The sequence below is a fragment of the Saccopteryx bilineata genome, chromosome 6 (genome assembly GCF_036850765.1).
Source record: "Saccopteryx bilineata isolate mSacBil1 chromosome 6, mSacBil1_pri_phased_curated, whole genome shotgun sequence".
Lineage (NCBI taxonomy): Eukaryota > Metazoa > Chordata > Mammalia > Chiroptera > Emballonuridae > Saccopteryx > Saccopteryx bilineata.
Genome location: NC_089495.1, coordinates 27545986 through 27568880, shown reverse-complemented (window position 1 = coordinate 27568880; position 22895 = coordinate 27545986). Strand labels below are relative to the sequence as shown.

The following is a 22895-nucleotide window of genomic DNA, read 5'->3' as shown; positions in this document are numbered from 1 at the left end:
ACCTGGCAGCTAACTTGTTCACAGGGAATGCTACAGGGGAGCAAAAATTCCAGGCCAACAGAACACGGCATCCCATAAATAAGAGTAGCATTCTACCTGATAAGCTGTGTAACTCTAATAAGCATGGAAGCCCCTTTAAATTACTGTGCAAATTATAACCATCGGCCTTTGTTATGGAGTAGAGCCTTACAGAACATACAAATATGACTGTGGGACTGATATGCTAATCAGCTCTCTACGCTGTTGGATGGTTTAGTTGTAGATAGACTAATGTTGGCAGCAGCTGAATAATTGCTCTCCGTGTACTAAACATAACAGAGAGGCACAGAGCTTCATCATTTGTCAGCTTTATTTGTTTAAATGAGAAAAACGCTGACAGCAGTTATTGCTGTAATCCCCTTACTTATCAGATAGAAAACACTAGTTACTCTTAGCAGGTCTAATCCTGCTGGGAGACTAAAAGTTAGTGAATTTTCAAACTAATTGAAGGTATATGCTCCATTGTTCAAAGGAGAGAAATACAGAAGACAGGAGGAAAGAAACAGAAAGAGAATGAAAATCATTTATTTCCGGTCAATTTTTAATCCAAAGGGCTCTAGCCTTCCCACCAACTTCTTCTGTAGAAAAGCAAGATTTCTGGAATAGTATTTAACATTCAGCACCATGCCAATTGCAGCCCAGTGCCTACTAACAGCTGTCCCCACGCCCTTTATCTACTGCTCATTATCACACTTGCGCAAAGCCTTGCAGCAGCCTTCTGCCGTGGCTGTAGTTGCCAACCGTTTCTCAGCCACACCTGGTGATGGGCACTTGGGGAGGAATTTAACCCAGTTCTCCGACGCTTACCGTTCCTCACAGCTTTATGTTCTTCCACTGTGTGGAAGTCCTCTGTAGTAGGATGCATGGCGCAAAACCGAGTAAGTAAAATCAAGAAGCGAAGTGAGAATTCCTCTTCCTCCTCTAAGGTGCTTGTCATTTCTCCAACAACACAGATGTAGTAAGAGACCAGCAAACCAGGTTTACAATGAATTGTTTTCTCATCTGAGTCTCTGTTCCTGCTTCGCTGGGCCGCCCTAGCCCAGTGCTTGACCTACTCTGTGCCTGGTTTTCCATACTGTTCTGTTATGTGATTGAGGAGTAAGCAAGGGAATGGTTACATAGCTCTCCAAACACAGAGCTCTGAAAAACTGCTCTGAAACAACTTCATGAGTAGTATAGGGCCTTGCTCAATTCTCTGAGAAAGAAAGCAAAGCAAACTCTGCCTCAGAATGAAGAGCTTCTCTACTGGACCACTCTCCCTCTCGGTAGCTCAGAGCCTCTGGTGCTTGGCTTCGGCTCCTGGCTGGGCCCTCCATGTGCCACTGCCTCCTGAGAAGGCGGACACCACCCATTCAGCAGTGAGAAGTGAGTTTACCACTTCTATATTATATATTAAAAAGTGCTTCATTTGCCTCTTTCAAGTCCAGGTTAAAGCCTAGAAAATATGCTTGAACAATGAGAAGCTTCCTCATATTTTGAATAATATACTACCCTCATTATTGATTATTATACTTTTGTATAATAGTTACTTGACTTCCTTTAATACCATCTCATGCATTACCTTATCCATCTTAATACCACTCTATTCTTACTTCCACTTCTATTATTATTTTGGCACAGATCCCATACCAGAGGAAATGGTTCAAAGATGTCAAACAATTTATGACATTATTGAAAAAAAAAACTTATGTGCCTGCCACTGTGCCAGGGACTGAGGATAGTATGACAAGGTAGGTGATCAAGATCTCCACCCTTGAGAAGACTACAGGCTGGAGGGGAAAATATTTCAATTTGTGGGGGGACTGCTTTGAGAAGAGCAGTGTAGACACAAGAGGGGCTTCTAACCTTTCCACACCATCAGCAGAATCTCCTGAGAAAGGTTACCAGTCTATCCAGAAATGGAAACTCTTTTCTCACCCAAAATTTAGCTTGGTGTCAAGGGCAAGGCTCTGGTAAACAAACATGATTCTGACACATATTTGAAGTTTCAAAATTCTGAGATATAGGAGAATACTTTCAGGGGACTGTAACTATTTTTTAGGGCAGGGGGCTTATATGTCTTCAGGCCAACATGTTACTGAAATAGTAAATTAAATGTAGATAATTAAAAGGTAGAACCATATTTCATTTTATCAGCAGATGCTTAATTAGGGCTAAATGTCTTTTGCCACTTCATCCTAGCAACAAGATTAAAATGCATTTTGATTAAAAAAAATAGTCATCTTTTGCATTTGCACTATGCCTAGTGAATACTCTTTAGTTTCCCCTGGATAATAAGCACTCCATGTATTCCTCAGAAGCACCACAAGTTCAGTCTTAAGTACAGAAACTAAGAATACACCCAAGCTCTCCAGTTTCTTCCACACTAGAGATTAGAATTAATCAGCACCAAGATGTCTGGCAGAGGAAAGCAAATTAACTTGATAGTATTGCCTGATATCAGAGACAAGGGAAACATAAGAGGCAGAAGCGGACATGGTGGGGTTATGTAGAGGACAGCGTCCTGTGAATGACTCACTCAGACACCATACTCCCAACCCGGTGAGGAACACAAGCACGATTCCAACCCTGCTGCCCCCAAATCAATGACCTTCCATTCCTGAAGTCACTAAAATCATCTCCTGTTAGGAGATCATGTCCTGAGGTCAGGACACTTATCTTTCAACTCCTATCTTCCACATTGCTACCATTGGCTCTGCGAAGAAAGACTAAATGTAAAAGGAATGAGGAAAGAACAGGCAAGGAAAATGTTAGGCCAGAACAGACAATTATTTAGCTGTTAACAATATTAGATCTTTTATTTTTCTGGAATTGTAAAAGTTCATAATTTCCTATTTTCTTTTTTGAAGCATAATCACCAACCTCTTGTCCCTTTAAAAAAACAAACAAACAAACAGCAATTTTATAGTGATCATTTTGAGGGCTACCCTTGATTGAGTACTTGTTATAGGCCAGGTCCTGAAACAAGCATGTCGTGTACATTAGGTTCCATAACCCTCAGAACTGTTCTGTGTGGTAGATGTGATTATTATTGCTACTGTGCTCATGGGGAAAGTAAGGTGAAAGGAAATTAAGTACCGTGGATCTCCATGTATCATATAAGACACACCCTATTTCAAAAAATTTGGGTTCAAAAAACTGGGTGAGTCTTATGCAGTGGTTGTAGATTTTTTTTTACTTGCATTTCCCGCTTTTTTGCGCTTGTTTTTGTGCTCACTGTTGAAGACAGTGATTCATCATCACACACAGATGAGGATGGGAGTTTTGACAGTGATGAGCAGTTGTATGAATTTTATTATTTATTTATTTAACTTACTTATTTACAGAGACAGAGAGAGAGAGTCAGAGAGAAGGATAGACAGGGACAGACAATCAGGAACGGAGAGAGATGAGAAGCATCAATCATCAGTTTTTTGTTGCGACACCTTAGTTGTTCATTGATTGCTTTCTCATATGTGCCTTGACCATAGGCCTTCAGCAGACCGAGTAACCCCTTGCTCGAGCAGGCAACCTTGGGTCCAAGCTGGTGAGTCTTGCTCAAACCAGATGAGCCTGCGCTCAAGCTGGCACCTTGGGGTCTCGAACCTGGGTCCTCCCCGTCCCAATCTGATGCTCTATCCACTGTGCCACCACCTGGTCAGGCTGTATGAATTTTATGATGAATAAAACTTGAGTTCAATAACTTTATGTAATACTTTTTTTTCAAATATTGGACCCCAAAATTAAGGTGCGTCTTATACATGGGAACACCTTATACATGGGGAAATACAGTAACATATCTACCCAGAATCGTTTGTAGACAAAGAGCCAGATTTTAAACTTGGTATCACCTCTGTTCTTAACCACTGGACTAGCTTCAGTGTTTTTTATTTTTTTAAGATCCTCATCATTCCCACTTCAAATAAAAAAAAAAACCCACTTCTGAATGCTGCATGAACAGAAGAAGCTAAAAATTTCCAACGACACTGGCCAAGAATTCAGGGTTTAGAACAAAGCTCTGCTTCATTATCAGGAATTGTCATTAAATTACATAAAACGGTTGGCTGCTTTCTAGCTCTGCTAAGGACGGGCTGAGAGTAAATGATCTCTGGATATCTTAAGAAAAGGTTAAATTAGACACAAGGGAAAAAATCCCTCATACTCTGTCACAGGTTTTAGGAAGAAATTCATAATGTTTTCCTGAAAACCTTTTAAGATTCTGTCAGTCTTCTCCAAGAAGCAGTGACGAGAGAGATGCGCTCTGGCTGGCGTGGGAGAACATTTTTATAGAAGTGAGTTTCAAACCCGCCAACTGTCAATGCAACAACTGAGAAATTGATTATTTCTGTGTTATGTGGCCTAAAATATATGCCTCCCAAATGTACCTTGGTGATTTGTGGATCATCGAAGGCAACTTCAAATTAATGGTTTCTTGGAAAATACTACGTATATTCAAATCCCCATCACCAGCATAGCAAAGTTCTTAGATATGAACTTTGAAGATTTAACACATTTTTATTTCTATTCTTCTCCCTTTTCTCAACACAATCCATTAACCTTTCATCCCCAGAGAGCGACTCCAGTTGTTTAAAAAGGAAATCACGCACAATGAAATCCCTAAAACAGTATTCTTTGGGAAGACAAATATTAGTTTATGGGAGTTGAGACTATTCACGTAACGCATTTGGAACACGCATGATTTCACTCATTAGAGTTCAGTATCTCCAAGGTAGAATAAGATAAGAGCCATGGTGTGCCATTAGGGGAACTCCTGTTTTTATGGAGCAATAAAGAAGTGGTTTAGCTTATTGATAACTCCAGCTTCCCACAGGCTACACTATCTTGATTGCCAACCATGGGTTTTGCTGGTGGTGGTGGTTCTTTCTGTGTGTCTGTGTGTGCCCGCCTACTTGTTAGATCAAAGCTCTTCACTTTTGTGATACTGATCACACCACCCTTTTCTCGAGGGCATAATTCCTGGGTTGGGAATACCTCTGAATTCCAGATGTTAACAGAAGGAAAACCCAAGGGAGAAGAGTTGCCATATTTCCAGATGAAATGAGGAGAACAAATGAAAGGATCCTCTGGTTTGTGCAGAGAACTGAAAGTGTACATTACTAAGAGGTATGGCCAGGGCTGTGCAAACACACTCACTCATGTCAAATAAATTGTACTTTTTTTGCAGGAAAGAACTCTAGCTCTAGGTTTTTCAAGCTAAATTGCATGAAAACACACAATCCTTTTTCTTCTCTTTTGAACTGTTAGATGACGGCTCAAATTACCAGAAAGACCAAAGGCAGTTTGCAGCCTTTAACAACTGAAAGGACTTATTGCTTCCAATTTGGAAATACAAAAGATCCTATGTCTGCTCCAAACACTCCCAGGTCCTATGCATTTCCCATTAGCTCTGCATAGAAAGAACCACATAAGGAAAAACAATATCAAAATTCTCTGGGATTTTAGAAACCATGTATGTATTGGCCAAAGATATAGAAACACTTCTGCCTTAAAAGAATGCAGATGTTTCTCTACCTCTAGTCAAATGGGGTCTCCCTGTCCTTGGGTGCTGAGTGTCAGTCACTGCTGCGGGACTGGCAGAAATTATTTTACAGACCCAATCAAAAGTCATTAAGCCTGTAAAGGTAGAGAAGCCCTGAGCTCCAGTTCTGCACTGAAGAACCCAAGGGAAGTAAGGCATCTATTTTTCAATACCTGAGGCCATTTTGTTTCCAACTTTAATTGCACTTATGTATTGGTTTTGGGTGTAATATCTCCACTCATCTTGCTCCACTTTCCACGATTCCACTATTAATACAGAGCTTAGGAAACATAATTGCAGTGTGTGGCAGACAGCAGTTTTCATTAACTGCACAGATGAAAACTGTTTAGGGAGAGACATTTCTTTCCTATTGATTCAATCAAAATGACTTGGAAGAAAAGATTGTGCTTATTAAATTCTTTTCAAAAATGTGGCTGTTAAAATTTAAATTCTTTCTCAACAGCATTAAAAAAAAGAATGGTATATCATCTCTTCAGATTTTGTCATTTATTAAGTTTTGTTCTTTCTAGTTCCTTTGAAATTTGTGACTTTTTATTAGTCTTTTAAAAAGATATATATATGGCAGAGAGGGAAGGTTTTTACATGGAGACAGAGAACATAATCAACGTTGCTATCTGCAAACCATGGAGTTGCCTAGCAATGCTAGGAGAATTAAAAGGGGGAAACAGTAACCAAACAGAATGTTGTGAAATTACAGAGGGTACAATGTCAAGCTGACTCACAATACTTATCAAGAGGACTTTAAATGAGAATGGATATAGGATTTAAGCAGCGGTATTAAAAAATAGCTGATCATTTTTCAATGTTCTTCCTATCTTTCATTTGGAACAGGTTACCCAATGGGACTCTGCTATTTTGAGTTTATTACTGGGCAAAATCTAGGCCAGACACATCTGAGGATAAAACAGACAGCCCCACAGAGGCGCTGCTGTTCCCGCTAATGGAGTACACAATGCTTCCATATGCTGCCATTGTTTTATAGGCTTTTGCTCATATAGTAAATGCTGTTCCCTTTGTTGTGCTCTCTCTCAAATTTTAGGGTCTTTCTTTGAAATTTTCATGCTCAGGTAGGTGAGACTGCTGTTGTTTGTGACTCAGTCTCTTCCACCAACAGATCGGTTATAATCCAAACCTTGGGAGCACAAACACAGAAACTTTCCTGACTCCGAGGTGCAATGAACCATCTTCTTTTTTTGTGATTACGACAAATACTTCTTTGAAAAAAAAAATTATACCTGGAATACTGGAAATGTCGCCGTATCTTTGGTGTAATAAACTTTTGTCTATCAGTGCCAGAAATACGATACAGAATAAGTGACTGGCCCTTACAGAGGTGGCAGAAACAGTCAGGATTAAATAAATTCCAAGGGAATAACTACAGGCTTATATACTCAGGAAACTGAAACCCTAAATAGATCATGGTGGAAAATGATAAGCCAAGTGCTGAAACCCACCCTTTTGTCAGTAAGAGAATCTGACAATATTTTGATTGAGGAGAACATAGGAATCTGGATGTGAAGGTGGCTTGTAGTGTCAGGAAACTCTATCTGAAGTGGAGATCAGGAGACACGGTTCCTAGAAATAGCTATGCCATAAACTAGCTGTAAACTCCTGGCACTTTATAATTTCAATCTATAAAATGGGGCCATTAGGTTATCATTAAGATCCCTTCCAGTTCTCACATTTAGATTCCAGAATTCTAACTGTGCTTTTTGGTCAGCAGAACAGAGTCTCTAAAACAGGCGCTCCCCCTCCCCCCCCTTCCTCATACTAGTTCCATACTGGAATGAGCAAGGGAATTGTGATAAGGTTTTAGGTGTTTCTCTGCCTTCTAAAGGTATGTATGTATGTATTAATACTGCAATCCCAAATTGGTTCAGAGCTGTATAATATTGTATTTAACACTCTCTCTGTGTGTGTATGTGTTTGTGTATGTGTGTAGGTTTTTGCCTCCTTTACTAATTCCTAGGCAGAGACAGAGTAGCATGTGAAGATATTATTGAAATAATTTTCTCCTTTTGCTATGGAACACAGCACACATCCTGTTCAATTCTTTGTTGTGGCTGATAATACCCTCCCTGGCGCCTAAGGAGGTATGTCCCCAGTTCCATTTCCTTTTCATATTACCTGTTCTCTGTGAGCTACCCCATCTCCATGGCGTCATTCTTTATCGATGGTCACCAACTACTTTTCTATTCCTGAATTCTACCAAGTTCCAGATCCACATCTCTTCATTATATCCCATAAGTATTTCATATTCATCTTGTCCAAACAATGATCTCATACTTTTCTCCTTGCTGATGTAAGTAATTTTATTAATTATATTACCCTTGCTTCTTTAAGGGATTAATTTTTATTCTTCCATCTTCCTCATGCATTCAATCAGCTATTAAGTCTGATTTGTTACAGTGCTTCTCACACCAGGTACCTAGTCCTTATTTCTGTGGTCAACGCTGAAGAAACAAACCCAACTTTCTCTCAATTAAATTATCCAAGTCTCTTAATTTTCCTGTGGGTTTTTTATTTGTTTGTTTGTTTTTCTCTCTGTACCATTCTCAACACTTGTGCCAGGTTAGTCCTTTGACGCAGAGCTCTGGTCATTGTCGATGTAATCAATCCCCCTCATCAGTAAAATATCTATAAAGACTAAGTAAAGAACTCCTGCCTTTGGTATTGGAGACCTTTTGCACCATTAGCTGAACAAACCTTTCCAGCTATCAGCTGCGATTCTCTAAAATCAATGTTATATTTTAACCAAACCAAACTTCTTTGTGAACATATATCAAGCTTTCTTTTGTTTGCTGATGTTGAAACCAAGACCCCTGAGACTCCTCTTTCTTCACTTAGTATAGTATACTAATTATACCTATTTGAATTTCATATTCATCAATGTCCCTTTCAAATGCTATTGCTTCCTCACTTTCCTGATAGTCCTAGTTAAATGTGATTTCTTTTCCTCAATAGCACCATCCATCTCTTTTTGACATTTAACCTGTACTGCACTTATGGGTATATTGATCTTACACTTATCAGTAGGCGTAAAGCCGTAGAGATCACTGTTTACATCTTACCCTTCTTTGACTGAAAGGCCTAGCCTAGTGTATTGAATAGCATTGGTAGATAGTTAATAAATTAAACTGAATTAACACTTTCTAATTGCACTACAGCTTTTGGACTAATTTAAAAATCTAATATCTATTGAGTGAATTGAAACTAATAAAATCAATAATCTAAGGTGAGACCAGATTTGATTCAGAATGAAACTACATTTTCAGGTAGTCTTAGGAGCTAAAGTTCACTAAAATATAGAAAACATAATTTTTGAAAGTTTTGAGTCAAATGATCCTGCTCTGAATTCCAGCAGAATCCCATAGTTTACTTCATCTCTTTGAGCCTCGGTTTTCTTATCTATAAGAGGCCAGTGATAGCATTATTTATTTTTGACAGAGAGAGAGAGAGAGAGAGAGAGAAAGGGACAGATAGGGACAGACAGACAATTCTTTGTTGCGGCACCTTAGTTTCTCATTGATTGCTTTCTCATATGTGCCTTGACTGAAGGGCTAGAGCAGACCAAGTGACCTCTTGCTTGAGCCAGCAACCTTGGGCTCAAGCTCGTGAATCCTGCTGAAACCAGATGGGCCCATGCTCAAGCTGGCGACTTCGGGGTTTCGAACCTGGGTACTCTGCATCCCAGTCTGACTCTATCCACTGCACCACCGCCCAGTCGCCACTGTCCAGTCCAGACTATAGCATTAATTAACCCAGATGACTACTGCAAAGACAGTAAGATAATGACTGTCAAGTGGTTAGATATATCCTGGTATATAGTAAGTGCTCAATTAACATTAGATAGTACGATCACAATCACTATTCTCATCATCGTCACTCATCAGCCAAAATAGCAAAACTAATAAAGAAAGAATGATCCTAAAATTCTTTCATACTGAAGACCCAATTCAAATTTGGTAATCTAATTTGGGCTTTGTCATTACATAGTAATCAAAAGAATTCAAGAAGACTCAGAAACTACAGACTGGAGAATGAAGTACTATACAAGAGTGATATCTTGGGGGAAAGATGAAAGAAACTGAAGTTATGCTGCTTTTGAAAAGGCATTTGTTTGATGGAAGATTAATCTTTAAAAATATTTAGAATACATAAATAAAAACTGGGGCTGCCTGACTTTATTTCCAGTGAGAATACTGACTTCCATGCAAAATTAGATGTTAAAGTTACAGAGAGCAGGAAAAACCAATGACCCTGTACCATTCTAGAGTTAAGTCATTTAAAGATACAAACACATCTTATTTTCCTGGGACGATGTTAATATGACCATAGTCCAATAAGGCACTGAATGGTGGGATGTTTACACAATCTTTCCAGTCATAAAACAGTGAGCATCTGAATTCTTCTGACTGTTTCACATTCTTACCTGAACTCTCGTCCAGAGTCTCCTCAGAGACATGCTCGTTTTGATGCACCCACTCGCCATTGCATTTGAAGAATATCTGCATGGCTGGCCTTGCTTTACACCTCAGTGCAATGGGGTTGCTCTTGATGATATATGCATCGTCGGGCTCCTCTACAAAATGAGGCAGTGTCCCAGGAGCTGATGGGATGGATTCAGGGAGGGCTTCGCCACTGTCAGTTCCTGCGAAATTGAAGAGGACATTAGAACACAGCCTACATTGGTGGCACATGCATCAGAAGAAAGCACAAGCCACACCAACTCTAAGAATCTTCGCTGAAAAACTTTGCATTGTATTAATACAGCATGCTTATAAGGCCTATGTATATAAATTATGTTCCAGAGGCTAGATTACCATAATGCATTAACTTTAGCTAAACACACTGTCAGTGTTGCTGGACAAATAAAAATAATAAAGAGGAGTCTCCCTCCTACTACAGTTTTCAATCTGCATGTTTTTGCTGAAAGAACTGAGAGATAAACATCAGTGAGGTGAGGGGCTGACTCGTAAGATTTAGCTTGGTGAGTGGTTAGCTCAAGGTTTCAATAAAATAATGGTGGGAATAGATTATACTCTCCCAGAAGTATGAATAAGGTTCTGTTGATGGAGGATGCTCGCTAATAAGAGATGTTCAAAAGATTCCAAGTTGTCCACGTTCTTTACCTGTGAGACTTTGGAGGTTGTCTGCTCTTCTACCTTGGATAGGGTTTCTTGCAAAAACTCACTAACTTAACTTTCTAAAAGGAACGCACGTTGTCCTGCCCCCCACTGGCCACCGTTCTCTACCCCCAACACTCCCTCCCATATTCATTGACTCTCACTCTCAAGGCAAAGACCTAAAACAGGTCACTGAGAGAGCTATGCACATTTAGTTCATGACTAATAATTACATTTGTTCAAAAGGAAGAAACAGATACAATTTTCCCCTAATCTGAGGGAACTGATGAGTGGAGAAAAGCAATATGAAAAGGAAAAAGCAGGAGTCCCCACTTTGTTTCATTGCATATTCATTACATTTAGCAAGGACTTAAATCCAAAAAAATTACCCAAAGTCAAGGAAGAAAGATGTGACTGCTGAGCAATGTGGAGGTGACCAAGAGGAATGTATCTTTTTTAAAATGTATTTTAATTAATTAATTTATTTAGAAAATTAAATTTAAAAGGGTGACATTTATCAGTAAGAGTACACAGGTTTCAGGAAAACATCTCTATAGCATTTGAACTGTTGATTGTGTTGTGAACCCACCACCCAAAGTCAAATCACTTTCCATCACCTCATACTTGACTCTCTTAACTCTCCTCCCTCCCTCTCCCCCACAGCTCCCTCTCCCTGGTAACTACTTCACTTTTATCTGTGTCCATGAGTCTCAGTTTTATATCCCACCTATGTGTGAAATCATATAGTTCTTAGCTTTTTCTGATTTACTCATTTCACTCAGTATAAAGTTCTCAAGGCCTATCCATGTTGTCATTAATGGCAATATGTCATCATTTCTTATGGCTGAGTGGTATGTATCTTGTGCATTCCAATGGCCATTCCAGAGTAAGAACAAAGACTGCAAGGATTTCGGTACCAACATCCAATAAGCCCTGGAAAGGGTCTTTCCCACTCAAAGCAAGCCAGTTTTAGGATTAAGCTGGGGAAAATTACCTAGTCAAACCAGTGAGAGGACACTCCAGTTTATCAGAAGAGAATCTACAAGACGGGACATACCCTGTGCCCTAACCTGATTTTCTTGTATGCTATCAGTGTAATTCTGAACAAACAGAACCTCTTACTCACACTCAAGTCAACAATATACATTAGTAAGCATTGTCAAAGATAAACAATATTCAATATTAGGAGTATTGTCTTGTTTTTAGAACTTGTTAAAGGGGCACTCTCAGGTGTAAAAAGGATGGGAGCTAAGACACAAGAGGTATGATCACCTATAATTATATTTTTGTGCAAGAAAGACTACTTGCCAATGAGAACACATAAGCACTATTTGTGCCATTCCAATGAATTAAACATAAAAATAATATGATTCTTGAAACTATTTTTTCCATGAAATATATCCACTTGAGAAAATAATAGACAATTTAAGGTGCTATAAGCTTTAAAACACATTTTTAACAGAAAAGTTAACTCATATGTAAGTAATTGAAAGTACCCAAAAAATCATCATAAAGCAAATACCATAAATAGTAAGATAACAAATAGTTTGCTGTAAAAGTACAATAAAGTCACTCAGAAAATAAAAATAAACTATGTATATACCACACGGAACAAGATGGGTTTCAGGATAGAATCTGAGAGTGTTTTTTAAAAAATACTTCAAATTATATTTACAACAGACTTCATAAAACATATCATATATTAATTCATTTTGTTGCTGACTGTTCAGACCACTTTCCATCTTCAATAAATGCCAAGTCCCCTCAGGCTTTTGTAAATCCTTGCATTAGAGGAAATGACAAAAGTATTAAGAGATTTTGTACGGGCATCAAACAGCTTAAACTCATCAGGGACTTGAGTTCTGTCCAGAGTAATTCATTGACACAGAAAAGGGTCACCTGGTAAAGAATATACACCAAATCCTACGGTGGCCTAAGTGGACAGCCACAGGCACACATTTTGAATGATGCATTTTTGCTTAACTAATAACAATGTATAGATGTCTGATGTAACTTCTGAAATGGGGGGTGAAGATCATATAAAATAATTTCTAAGCAAAGAGTGAGACCACATCCATCTGGCATAAATAAAATGACATATAAAGACACCAAATCATTAAATAAATCAAGTTTTAACCATCCAATTCACAAAAACACAGCGTGATCTGAAAGCAATTAGGTTCTACTCCTGCTATTTTAATAAATGCCCTTTAGATAAAGTAATAAGTCAGCCTTCATCTGAAACACAGAGGGGGAGGGTGGAATGGCAAAGTCTGCAAGCTAGGCTCAAGGCCTTCCATTAAGAATCACTCAATCTTAATATTCAAAGGAGAAACAATTTAAAAGGCAGAATGCAACATTATATCTTTATTATTGAATCCTCCTCAAAATCATGTATGAATAGGAAAAGGGCCAGGATCCCTGTAAACAAGAAACAAAGATAAAAATCAATTTACCAGGGTGGCAGAGTGAAAGTGAGAGAGCAGGTACACAGTGTGCATGTATTACCATTTATTTGCATCCTTCCGACACAGAAATAAGTAAAAGTAGAAGTCTGACATATTTTCCTTTTCCTTCTTTCCTTCTTTCCTTCTTTCCTTCTTTCCTTCTTTCTTTCCTTCCTTCCTTCCTTCCTTCCTTCCTTCCTTCCTTCCTTCCTTCCTTCCTTCCTTCCTTCCTCCCTCCCTCCCTCCCTCCCTCCCTCGCTTCCTCCCTTCCTCCCTTCCTTCCTCCCTCCCTCCCTCCCTTCCTTCATTTTTGTTTGTATAGTGATGTTTTGAGAGTCCTGTCTACCTGACACTGTTCCCTATCCTCCTTTCTCTCCCCCAAATTTCTTACGGGGCTCAGGCTCCAATCCTTGGGCAGCAATGCCCTGCCCTTCACAAGGCTTCTTTGCAGTAAGAAGGCGGGATTCTCCTCTGCCCTCCCCCACACCATCTCAGTTTCTTCTTCCTTACTCCAGACGCTGAGTCACCTTCCTCCCTCTGGCCTCAAGGCTGCCTATCATGCTCAGCCCCCACTTAGAACTGAACTATTAGGGCAATTTCCAGGATTCATCAAGCAAAAGGGAAAGGAAGTAAGGAACTGAACTGAGAACTTTGAAGGGGCTTGGTTGTTGACAGGTCCTGTCCCTTACAGGAGGTGTGAGGAGGTGACACTTTAATTAATGGTGTTAAGGAAGGCTGCATAAATATTTTTTGGCTTTTGGGTCAATTTATTTGTAATCTCAATAGAGTTGCCACTGCTTTATAATTGAGAGAAAAATTTTACAACTGGTATGAAAAATGCTAGCGACTGGCTGGTTCGGTCTTCATTTATACCACTTGGATGGCAGAACATGAAAAAGTCCGAGATTTGGTCTCCTTTCCTGCGGGTAGGATGATCATGTAGCACTGATCTAGCAGATAAGTCATAAACAGCTTCTGAAAAAGCTTTATATTTTCCTGACTCTTCTCTTTTGTTCCTGCCCTTCACTGAGGAAGACTGTGAGGACCACCGAAGTCCCAGTTCCGACAGCCGAGAGGCTGACCTAACATCAGGAGGCATCCACCTCTAGAAATTTACAACTTAAAAAAAGAAAAAACAATTCTACATAATTAAGCTACTAATAGTCAGGTTTTCAGTCATTTTTGCAGAAACATCCCTTAACAATACAACTAGATCTTTCTTCTTAAACAAATCCAGAGCTCCAAACTTCATTTATTAAACACCCGTGCTCTAAGAGTGAAAGGATGAATTTCGGTGAGCTAAACCGTGGAAACTATGTTCGCAGACAGTAAAAATAAAAGCAGCTATTTATTGAATGATTGCAGGTTATGGTCTTAAGTGTTGTGTATAGATTAAATCATTTAAGCTTCCCAGCAACTCCCTGGGATTAGGGACTAGAAATACCCATTTTGCATTGGAGAAAATGCTTCAAGGTTGCTTTTTTGTCTAAGGTTAGAAAGCTAGTAAACGGGGACTCAGGATTTGAGCACAAGTCTCTGACTACGAACACCTCACAATTCCATTTCAGTTCATATGAAGCGATTTTTAGAAGTCTGATACTCTCAGTGAGTGCCTGCCTGCTTTATGGCAATAGCATGCAGTTCATAAAACCAAAAGAAGATAATATAAAATTATATATTCTGTGTGGGGCACCTCATGACTTACAGGAGGTGTGACAGTCATCATAAAGGTCACTCAGTTATCCTGTCAGCTAGAGTGTGAGGCCAGGTCAGGATGGGTATGCTATGGATACATCCAGAGAAGATATTTAAAAATTAAACATTTTTTTAGAGATAAAGCACAACAAGAACTCAACTAATTATATTCAACTGACTAGGCATCCTCACTAAAGTCAAAAAGTAAAAAAAAAAAAATGAGTGTTTTGTGAGAATAAAATAATGAGAAGAATTTTTCTGTGTTTTATTTGGAAATAGTTTCATCTCTTTTTATGCGGAATTATTTAACCACTAAAACTCAATTAAAGTGCAAGGATTATAACAGTAGACAGTGAACCTCAACAAAATAAAAGGACTGGGACCCCAGCATTGTCATTCCATTAAGTTTAACCATAAGATTCCCAGTGTGTGACCATTTGGTCTGTTAAATCTGTCTGTAATGAGACTGGGGAGAGTCAATCCAAACTGGGATCTACCTGTAAGACCCTGGACTATCAGTGAAGTGTGCTGGTCCTCCATGAGGTCAGAGTATAGATATAGTTGAATTTCACCAGATTTTGAGAAATTCAATACGATTTTTGTTCTTTTTTTTTCTAAGAGTACTTTAAAATACATTTTCGTTTTCTTTTCTCTCTCCAAAGGATGCTTGTCTTCTCACTGGTACAAAACATTTATTACTTGTTCCAAAGTCCTGCCACAAAGCGAAGGACTGTGTGTGGGAAAACAAAAGAACTTTAGAATTAAAAACCCTAAGGACTGGGTTAACTTGGTGACCTTGGTTGAGGACCTTAATTTTGCATTTCCTTATCCATAAAAATGGGTGATTAAAATTTATTAGTCAGAGTTTTGTGATGCTAAGGGCAGATAACATGTATTAAAAATAGTGTATGGTGAAATGTTACATAAATATAAAGCAGCATCTCTACCACCATCATCAGCACCATCAACTGGATCAAGAACAGTAAACAACAAAAAAAGAAATGTAACTATGATCTCTATGATTTCTACTCCCCCAATAACCATCCTAATATTTATGTTTCAATTTTATGATAACTATTATTATTTTTATCCCAGAGCCCTTATGCTATGAACTGTGGTTTATAATAATTCTTTACTATTTGTTATCTAAATGTATATTAAGAGAATTCTGTCCGGTCACAAACTCTGAAAGCATGCTGCAATGCGTTTATTTATGCAATAAACATGCAGTGAATGGTTCCACCATGTGCCAGGCACATTGCTGTCTCACAAGCAGGGTGACGATATACAATGGGTTTCCTCTGGGCCAGATCTGGAAACTACTGGCTCTAATAGGTAAGCAGTTATTAAACATTGGGAGTTTCTTAGTATTCCAGAGCACCTCTCACAGCAATATTCAAAAGAAGCAGACACCTTAGAAATAGCTCTTTAAATTGTACACAATGATTGGGAGCATATTGGTTCACAGCTATATCCAAGTCAGAACATTAAGCCATACTAGGTATATTACGTAACATAACCTAAGACAACACAATAGAGTTGGGTTCTCTGCTATTGTTTTTGTAAATATGACTTGCCTCCCTATGGTTACTTAATAAGATGAGGGATGTATTGTACCCATTTAATGCAGAACAGCAGCAGGGATTTTACACACCAAATATTTTATGTAATTTATGAAACACATCCTCTTTCCTGAAGCCTCAATAAAGGTTTTTTTTTAAACTCAAACTCTTCTGCCTTCTTCTCAACCTCTAATAAAAATGAAAATGTTATATATAACTGTATTTGCATAGTTCACCTCACCTGTGATGATCTTATATTTTGTGCCTAAGATATTATTCCATTGAGCAGATCTTAAATTCTGCAGAGCACAAGATGATAACACTTAAAACACATTCAAAGAAATCTGAAGAGCAATTCTTAGTGTCTCATACAAGAAACTTCAGATTTCAGTAGAGATTATAAAACACATTAATTATTCCCCAAATTACCACAATTTACCTTAATATATTAAATTTTATTTGACAAATTTGTGCAGGCCTACTAAGGTTAGGCAGTTTAAGCTACCTTGCATTCAAAGATAACTCAGACATAGTTAATTTCCTCAAGGAGCTCACAGAGCCTGACCAGGTGGTGGCGCAGTGGATAGAGCAGCAGACTGGGACTTGGAGGACCCAGGTTCGAAACCCCGAGGTTGCTGGCTTGAGCAAGGGGTCACTTGGTCTGTTGCAGCCCCCCAGTCAAGGCACATGTGAGGAAACAATCAATGAGAAACTAAGGTGCTGCAATGAAGAATTGATGCTTCTCTCTCTTCCTTCCTATCGTCCCTATCTGTCCCTCTCTCTGTCTCTCTCTGTCTCTGTCACACACACACACAAACACACACACATACACACAAACAATAGGAGCTCAGAGAGTGAAATTAGAGGCAAATAATTACAGAACAATAACAAGCCTGCTAACAGTATACTGGAAGTATAGACAAAGTGTCACAGCAGCACAGACATGAGACAGAGAGAGAGAGGGAGGGAGGGAAGAAAGGACTTTCCCTGGGAGGGTTTCTGAAAGACATCACAGCAAGGCGAAGCTGCAGCACAGTTTGGATATACGAGCTGAATAGGAGAACGAATAGGAGACACTCTAGCCCAGGCTGTGGCAGATGCCACGTGTGCCATGAGTATAGGGAATGAGTTAGGTAGAGCTAAATAACACCTTCATTAGAACTCACGGTTTAAAAGTTTACTCTCATATATAGATATTAAGGTTTGTAATAAACCATGGGTCCTTTTTAGCTCTAACATGTCTTGTTTCCCTGTGCTGTTCCCTAAGGGCTTCTGAGATATCCACACGAGTAACCACCCAATTATAGAGACATAGCTGTCTTGGTTTGCAGCATGAAGCCTACGGCCAGTGTCAAGTAATTCTGTGTGTATACTTTGAATGAGGAAAGAGCTGCATTTTTTTCTAATGCATAGATGACACAGAGTGATTCTTTCAGCCACAGTAACATAGGTGACAAGGCTCCCAAGGCCACAGAGGAAGTTTTTTGTTTGGGTTTGGTTTTGAAATGGCCAACACCATTTTATCTCTTGCTTGAATCATCTGCAAAATGGAGTTCTGAAATTAGGGCTAAGCCAGAGATTTTACACTAGTTCGGATGACAGGCCTTGTCTGTTAATGGAAGCAGCAATATACAATCAGACTTAGTAAAACGCATCTGTTCCCGTAACAATTTTTCCAAAGAAATTCTGAAGTAAGAGACCAAATTTAGCCCAGTAGTTTTCTACATGTTGTGGGATTATTGGTGATTTAAATTTTTATTAAGCATTTTGCTTTTTCTATATGTTTAAGTATATTCTAAAATAAGCACTTGGAATCAGGAAAAATACACATTACCACCCCCCCACCCCCCGCCACGCACACACACACGATTCTCTGTTCTAGAGCAGGAATTATTAGTAATAAAAGGTTCTGTAAACTATAGCACCTTCTAAATTTCACTTCCAAGTTTGAACTTCTAGTGTAGTAAAATTCATAAATCAGGGAAAAACTAAATATTTCCCTAGGGAAAAAAAGTGGAAAGAATTAGATTATAAGATTTATAAAAATATTTATTTCAAAATGTAATAATTTGCTGAAAATAGTGGATGAGATAGAACTTGTAAATTAAGTTTTTCCCAACAATGGATACATTTGTGTGTAAATGTGTGCCAATGAATAGTTTTCAACATCATCTGAGAACCTAGTGGAATTTGGGAAAGGTTTTGCTTTCAAAGTGTTAACACCTTTCATTTCTTTTTTTATTTTTTTCTTAAGTGAGAGGCAGAGAGGCTGAGAGACAAACTCCCACATGCGCCCCCAACCATAATCCATCCTGGAAGCCCTCTACGAGGCAATGCTCTGCCCATCGGGGCCATGGCTCTGTTGCTCACCAACCAAGCAACTGTATTTTAGCACTTGAGGCAAGGCCGTGGAGCCATCCTCAGTGCCCTGGGCCAACTTTGCCGAACCATTTGAGCCATGGCTGTGGAAAGAGAAGAGAGAGAGAGAGAAACAGGAGGGGGAGAGAAGTAGACAGTCTCTTCTCCTGTGTGCCCTGACCAGGAATCAAACCTGGGTCCTCCACAAACCGGGCAACGCTCTACCACTGAGCAACTGGCCAGGGCCCACCTTTCATTTCTAAGTGACAGATTTCAAGAGTGAGGCCATTTAGAGTTAGGGAAAAACGGTTGTTTTAATGCAATACTGAATGACAGAAAACCAAACAATCAAACACCACGCTCGTGTTTCTCATTCTCGGAAAATTACCCTTCAGGAAAAGCTTGGTGTTTTATGTTCTATACACTAATACAGCAGGGACTTTCAATCCCGCTAATGACAAAAAGGAGAAACAAAAGGGAGAAAACAAAAGCATAAGGAATAAATGCCAACGTCCTTTTGAAATACCTGCATCTTTATTAGATGCCAGGTCACATTTTAAAAACTCAGATGGTGACCATCTAGTTGCAGATCTCAAAATCTGAACATGGGCCAGTTTGACTGGAACATGGTTTGATAGTATTTTTTGGATGTGACCTGGACTCAGGCAAAGGAGACTGGGAGTTTATCTCAGATTAAATCTAGGACAACTCTCTTATCTTAGAAGCCAACCAGGCCCTCAGAGGTTAAACAGCTTGATGAAGAGCTCTGTGGAGCAGACTTAGTGAAAAAAGTCTCTCTGTCGATATCTAGAAGAGTATTTTCTCCATTATACTATGCTACTTTTGTTTGGATGAAACACAAAAGATTAAATTCACAACTGAATTCATGTTATTATATATTGAGAAATTTTACCCAGAAAACAATCTTTTAAAATCTCTTTCATGATGACCTTGGAACTTGCAAACATTCTAGTACAATCAAGTACAATGAAAAAATATATATCCTTTAACATTTCATGATGTATTTTCTATTGAAAACTGTGGCCTTTTATAAAATACTAAATTATAGAAAAGTTACCAATTTTATGCGTATATTATTTATACACACACACACACACACACACACTTCCACCCTGTTTCCAAAGACTAACACTATTAATTATTTGGTACATCTCATTCTCATATCTTTTTCAGATATACATTTAATAATTTGGCTTTCTGTAGTTAGGGCACATATAAATTTGTAAGATGGTATTTCATTGTTTCATACTATTATTCATTTTTCATTAAACCAATTTTTAATGATTGAGAGTAGATTGTCAGTTTTATCTTGCCATTTCTTTCCTATTTAACATTTAGTTTCTTTAAAATTCCAGCTTGATATTGATATTATGATTCTCCACTTATCATCTGTACCAATTATACCTGAATTTATAACTCCAGTGCAGTTCTCACCGGACCTTCAAATCCGTATGTTAAATTGCCTCTAGATGTACTCACCTAAATGTCCCCACAGATCCCTCAAACATCTGCCTAAATCAGCTCCTCAGAAATTCCTTAGGACTAGATTTCCTTAGTCAAAGAATGGCCCTCATGGTCACTGAGTTGCCCAAGCCAGAGCCTGGGCATCACCCACATTCCCTCTGCTCAGCCCCCACAGCTAAATCACCACCAAGCCCTATTACGTCTGTTTCCTAAACACCTTTCAAATTCAGTAACTGCTCTTCATCCCCATGTCTACTACCCTGGTCCTAACTGTCTTCTCCATCACTCTTGCTTGCCCTCCTTCAATCATTCTATATACTGCAAGCAGAAGAAGCTTTCTAAAGTGCCAATTAGAATTATGTCATTCTGTCTTGAAACCCTTCCATGCTTTGGGTAAGGTTCCTATGTGACACGGCCTACATATGATCTGGGTAGAGCTTACAACTCCAGCTTTATGCCTAATCACCTCTCCACCAGGAGGCTATAGGAACTGTCTCTCACATCTTTCCTGGATTAAGTGTTCTTCACCCGGGACCTGCACCCATGATTTTCTTCTGCCTAGAGTACTAATTTCCTTTCTGTTGCTCAAAGCCCATTCTCAACCGTCAGTTTAGCTTAGATGACACATCACATGCGAAGCCCCATTGGAATATCAAAAGTTCTGGGTGGCCTTTCACTTCTTTGTTCTTCCATTATACTTTGTATTACTATACAATTATTCATGCATATCAGTACACCTTCCACTAGACTAGGTTCCAAGGCAAATGAAGTGAAAATCTAAACAGATAAATGAATCTGTGATGAAACTTTGTGGCCATTATTATTGCAATAAATATGTATTAAGTACATATGATGTACAGATAAATTTTCTTCTTACTTTAAATTTTTTAAAAAATTATTGATTTCAGTGAGAGAGTAAGGGGGGGAGGGAGAGAGAGAGAGAGAGAGGAACATCAATCTGTTTTTGTATGTTCTCTGACCGGAATCAAACTGGAAACTTCTGTGCTTCGGGACGATGCTCTAACCAACTGAGCTACCTGGCCAGGGTTGGATAAATTAATTTTCAAATGGACCATCCAAACAAACATAACTACCAGCATCATAAAAATTTACCAATTTTCTTCATCTTCTCTCGTATTAAACATATTTGCTAAACGATAAGTAAAAATAAATAGTAATTGTTTAATATATATTTCTCTATTACTAGCATAGTTAATATTAAAGCATGTTTATTAATCTTTTTTATTTAATATTTTATAAATTGCATATTCATATTTTTGCCATTCTGATTTTGTTTTATAGTTTTAAAAAACATGTAGGCAGCTGTATAATCCCTAAAAGAAAAATGAAACTTGATTGTATAGATTCCACTGTTTAAGTATCAAGCGCTTAATGAAACCAATAACATCTTACTTTTTGTTATTTTTTCCAATAAATTAATTCACTCTTCACCAATTTGGAGTTATAGCAATTAAAAGATCAGTTTCACTATTCCAAAAGCAACAGAATATTGACTCAAATGGTTAGCTCCAGACAAAAATGTCTTATGCAAGAAAAATATTACACCTTCTAAAAAAAAATCAATAGTTTTATGTGAAGGATTCATAAAGCAAAAGAAAACGAACAGGATTTGTCTTCCATTTCCTAAAGAGACGAACGACCTTTGTGAGACAAAGTCCTTCTAGAAACCACCCAAGGTGTTGATATCAGGGTGATGCTCACATAAAATCATTCTTTTGTTATTTTTCCTAATTTACAGATTTGGGTGAGCTGGCTGGGCCATGGTATTTAGTAAAGACTAATTATACACCACATGACACTAGTGACCAGTAATAAAAGTTGTGTCTTGATTTCAATTGACATTCATCCAATCAGGAGATAGAACTTGTAGAACAGAGGGGACTTAATTTCATTATCGTCTTTAGAGGAGATGCTAGGCACTGTCCGAAACTACTGCTTTATACTAAGGTGTACTGGCACCACAAAAGAGTGTTCCTCCTGATACCTTCCCTCAAGAAGCAGCCTGATGCCAGGGCACAAATGTGGGCTCTGACGTTAGTGCTAGATCCACATCCAGGCTTTCTTTCTGATTAGTTATATGACCTTCAAAATATCTGACATACTTACGCTCCACTTTAGCCCATGTAGAAAGAAAACAATGCAGTACCATTAGGCTATTGTGTACATTCAAGTAGATAAATGTAAATTGATGAGGGGATTATATGACATTAAAGAGTCAATCCATATAAATATATATATATTTATATAATAGAATTTATTGTTAGGATACTACTATGAATTGTTAATGGACGGTTAAGGAATGGATGGATGGATGAAAGATGAAACAGGTAGATTTGCATCTTGCAGATTTTGTTTGTGGGGGAAGAAATTGCTACAGCAAGAGCCCACTCTCCTCAGCAGCACTTCAAGAAATGCCTAAAATTTTACCTATTTTTTCTTTACAAAGCAATATCTAAGATCATAACCCAGTGACAGATTTTGGAGACCTGGATATTCTCAGAAGATTAGGGCCACTCGTCTTCTGCTATAATGTGTTTGGTAAAGAGCTCTACAGATGTCATTTGAAGACCTGAAGTGGTACTTTGAAAAGATGGCATTTGACTTATGGAACTCGGAGAAAAGA

At 38.5% G+C, this 22895-nt stretch overlaps 1 protein-coding gene across 6 annotated transcripts in view; it reads right to left on the bottom strand.

Moving 5' to 3' along the window:
- UNC5D (unc-5 netrin receptor D) overlaps positions 1–22895 on the bottom strand; it is a 534428-nt gene that overhangs the window by 221319 nt on the left and 290214 nt on the right. For all 6 annotated transcript variants that reach the window (XM_066235599.1, XM_066235600.1, XM_066235602.1 and 3 more), the window contains exon 2: positions 10011–10229. In XM_066235599.1, the coding sequence (XP_066091696.1) occupies positions 10011–10229 (219 nt within the window). The remainder of the gene's footprint in view (positions 1–10010; positions 10230–22895) is intronic.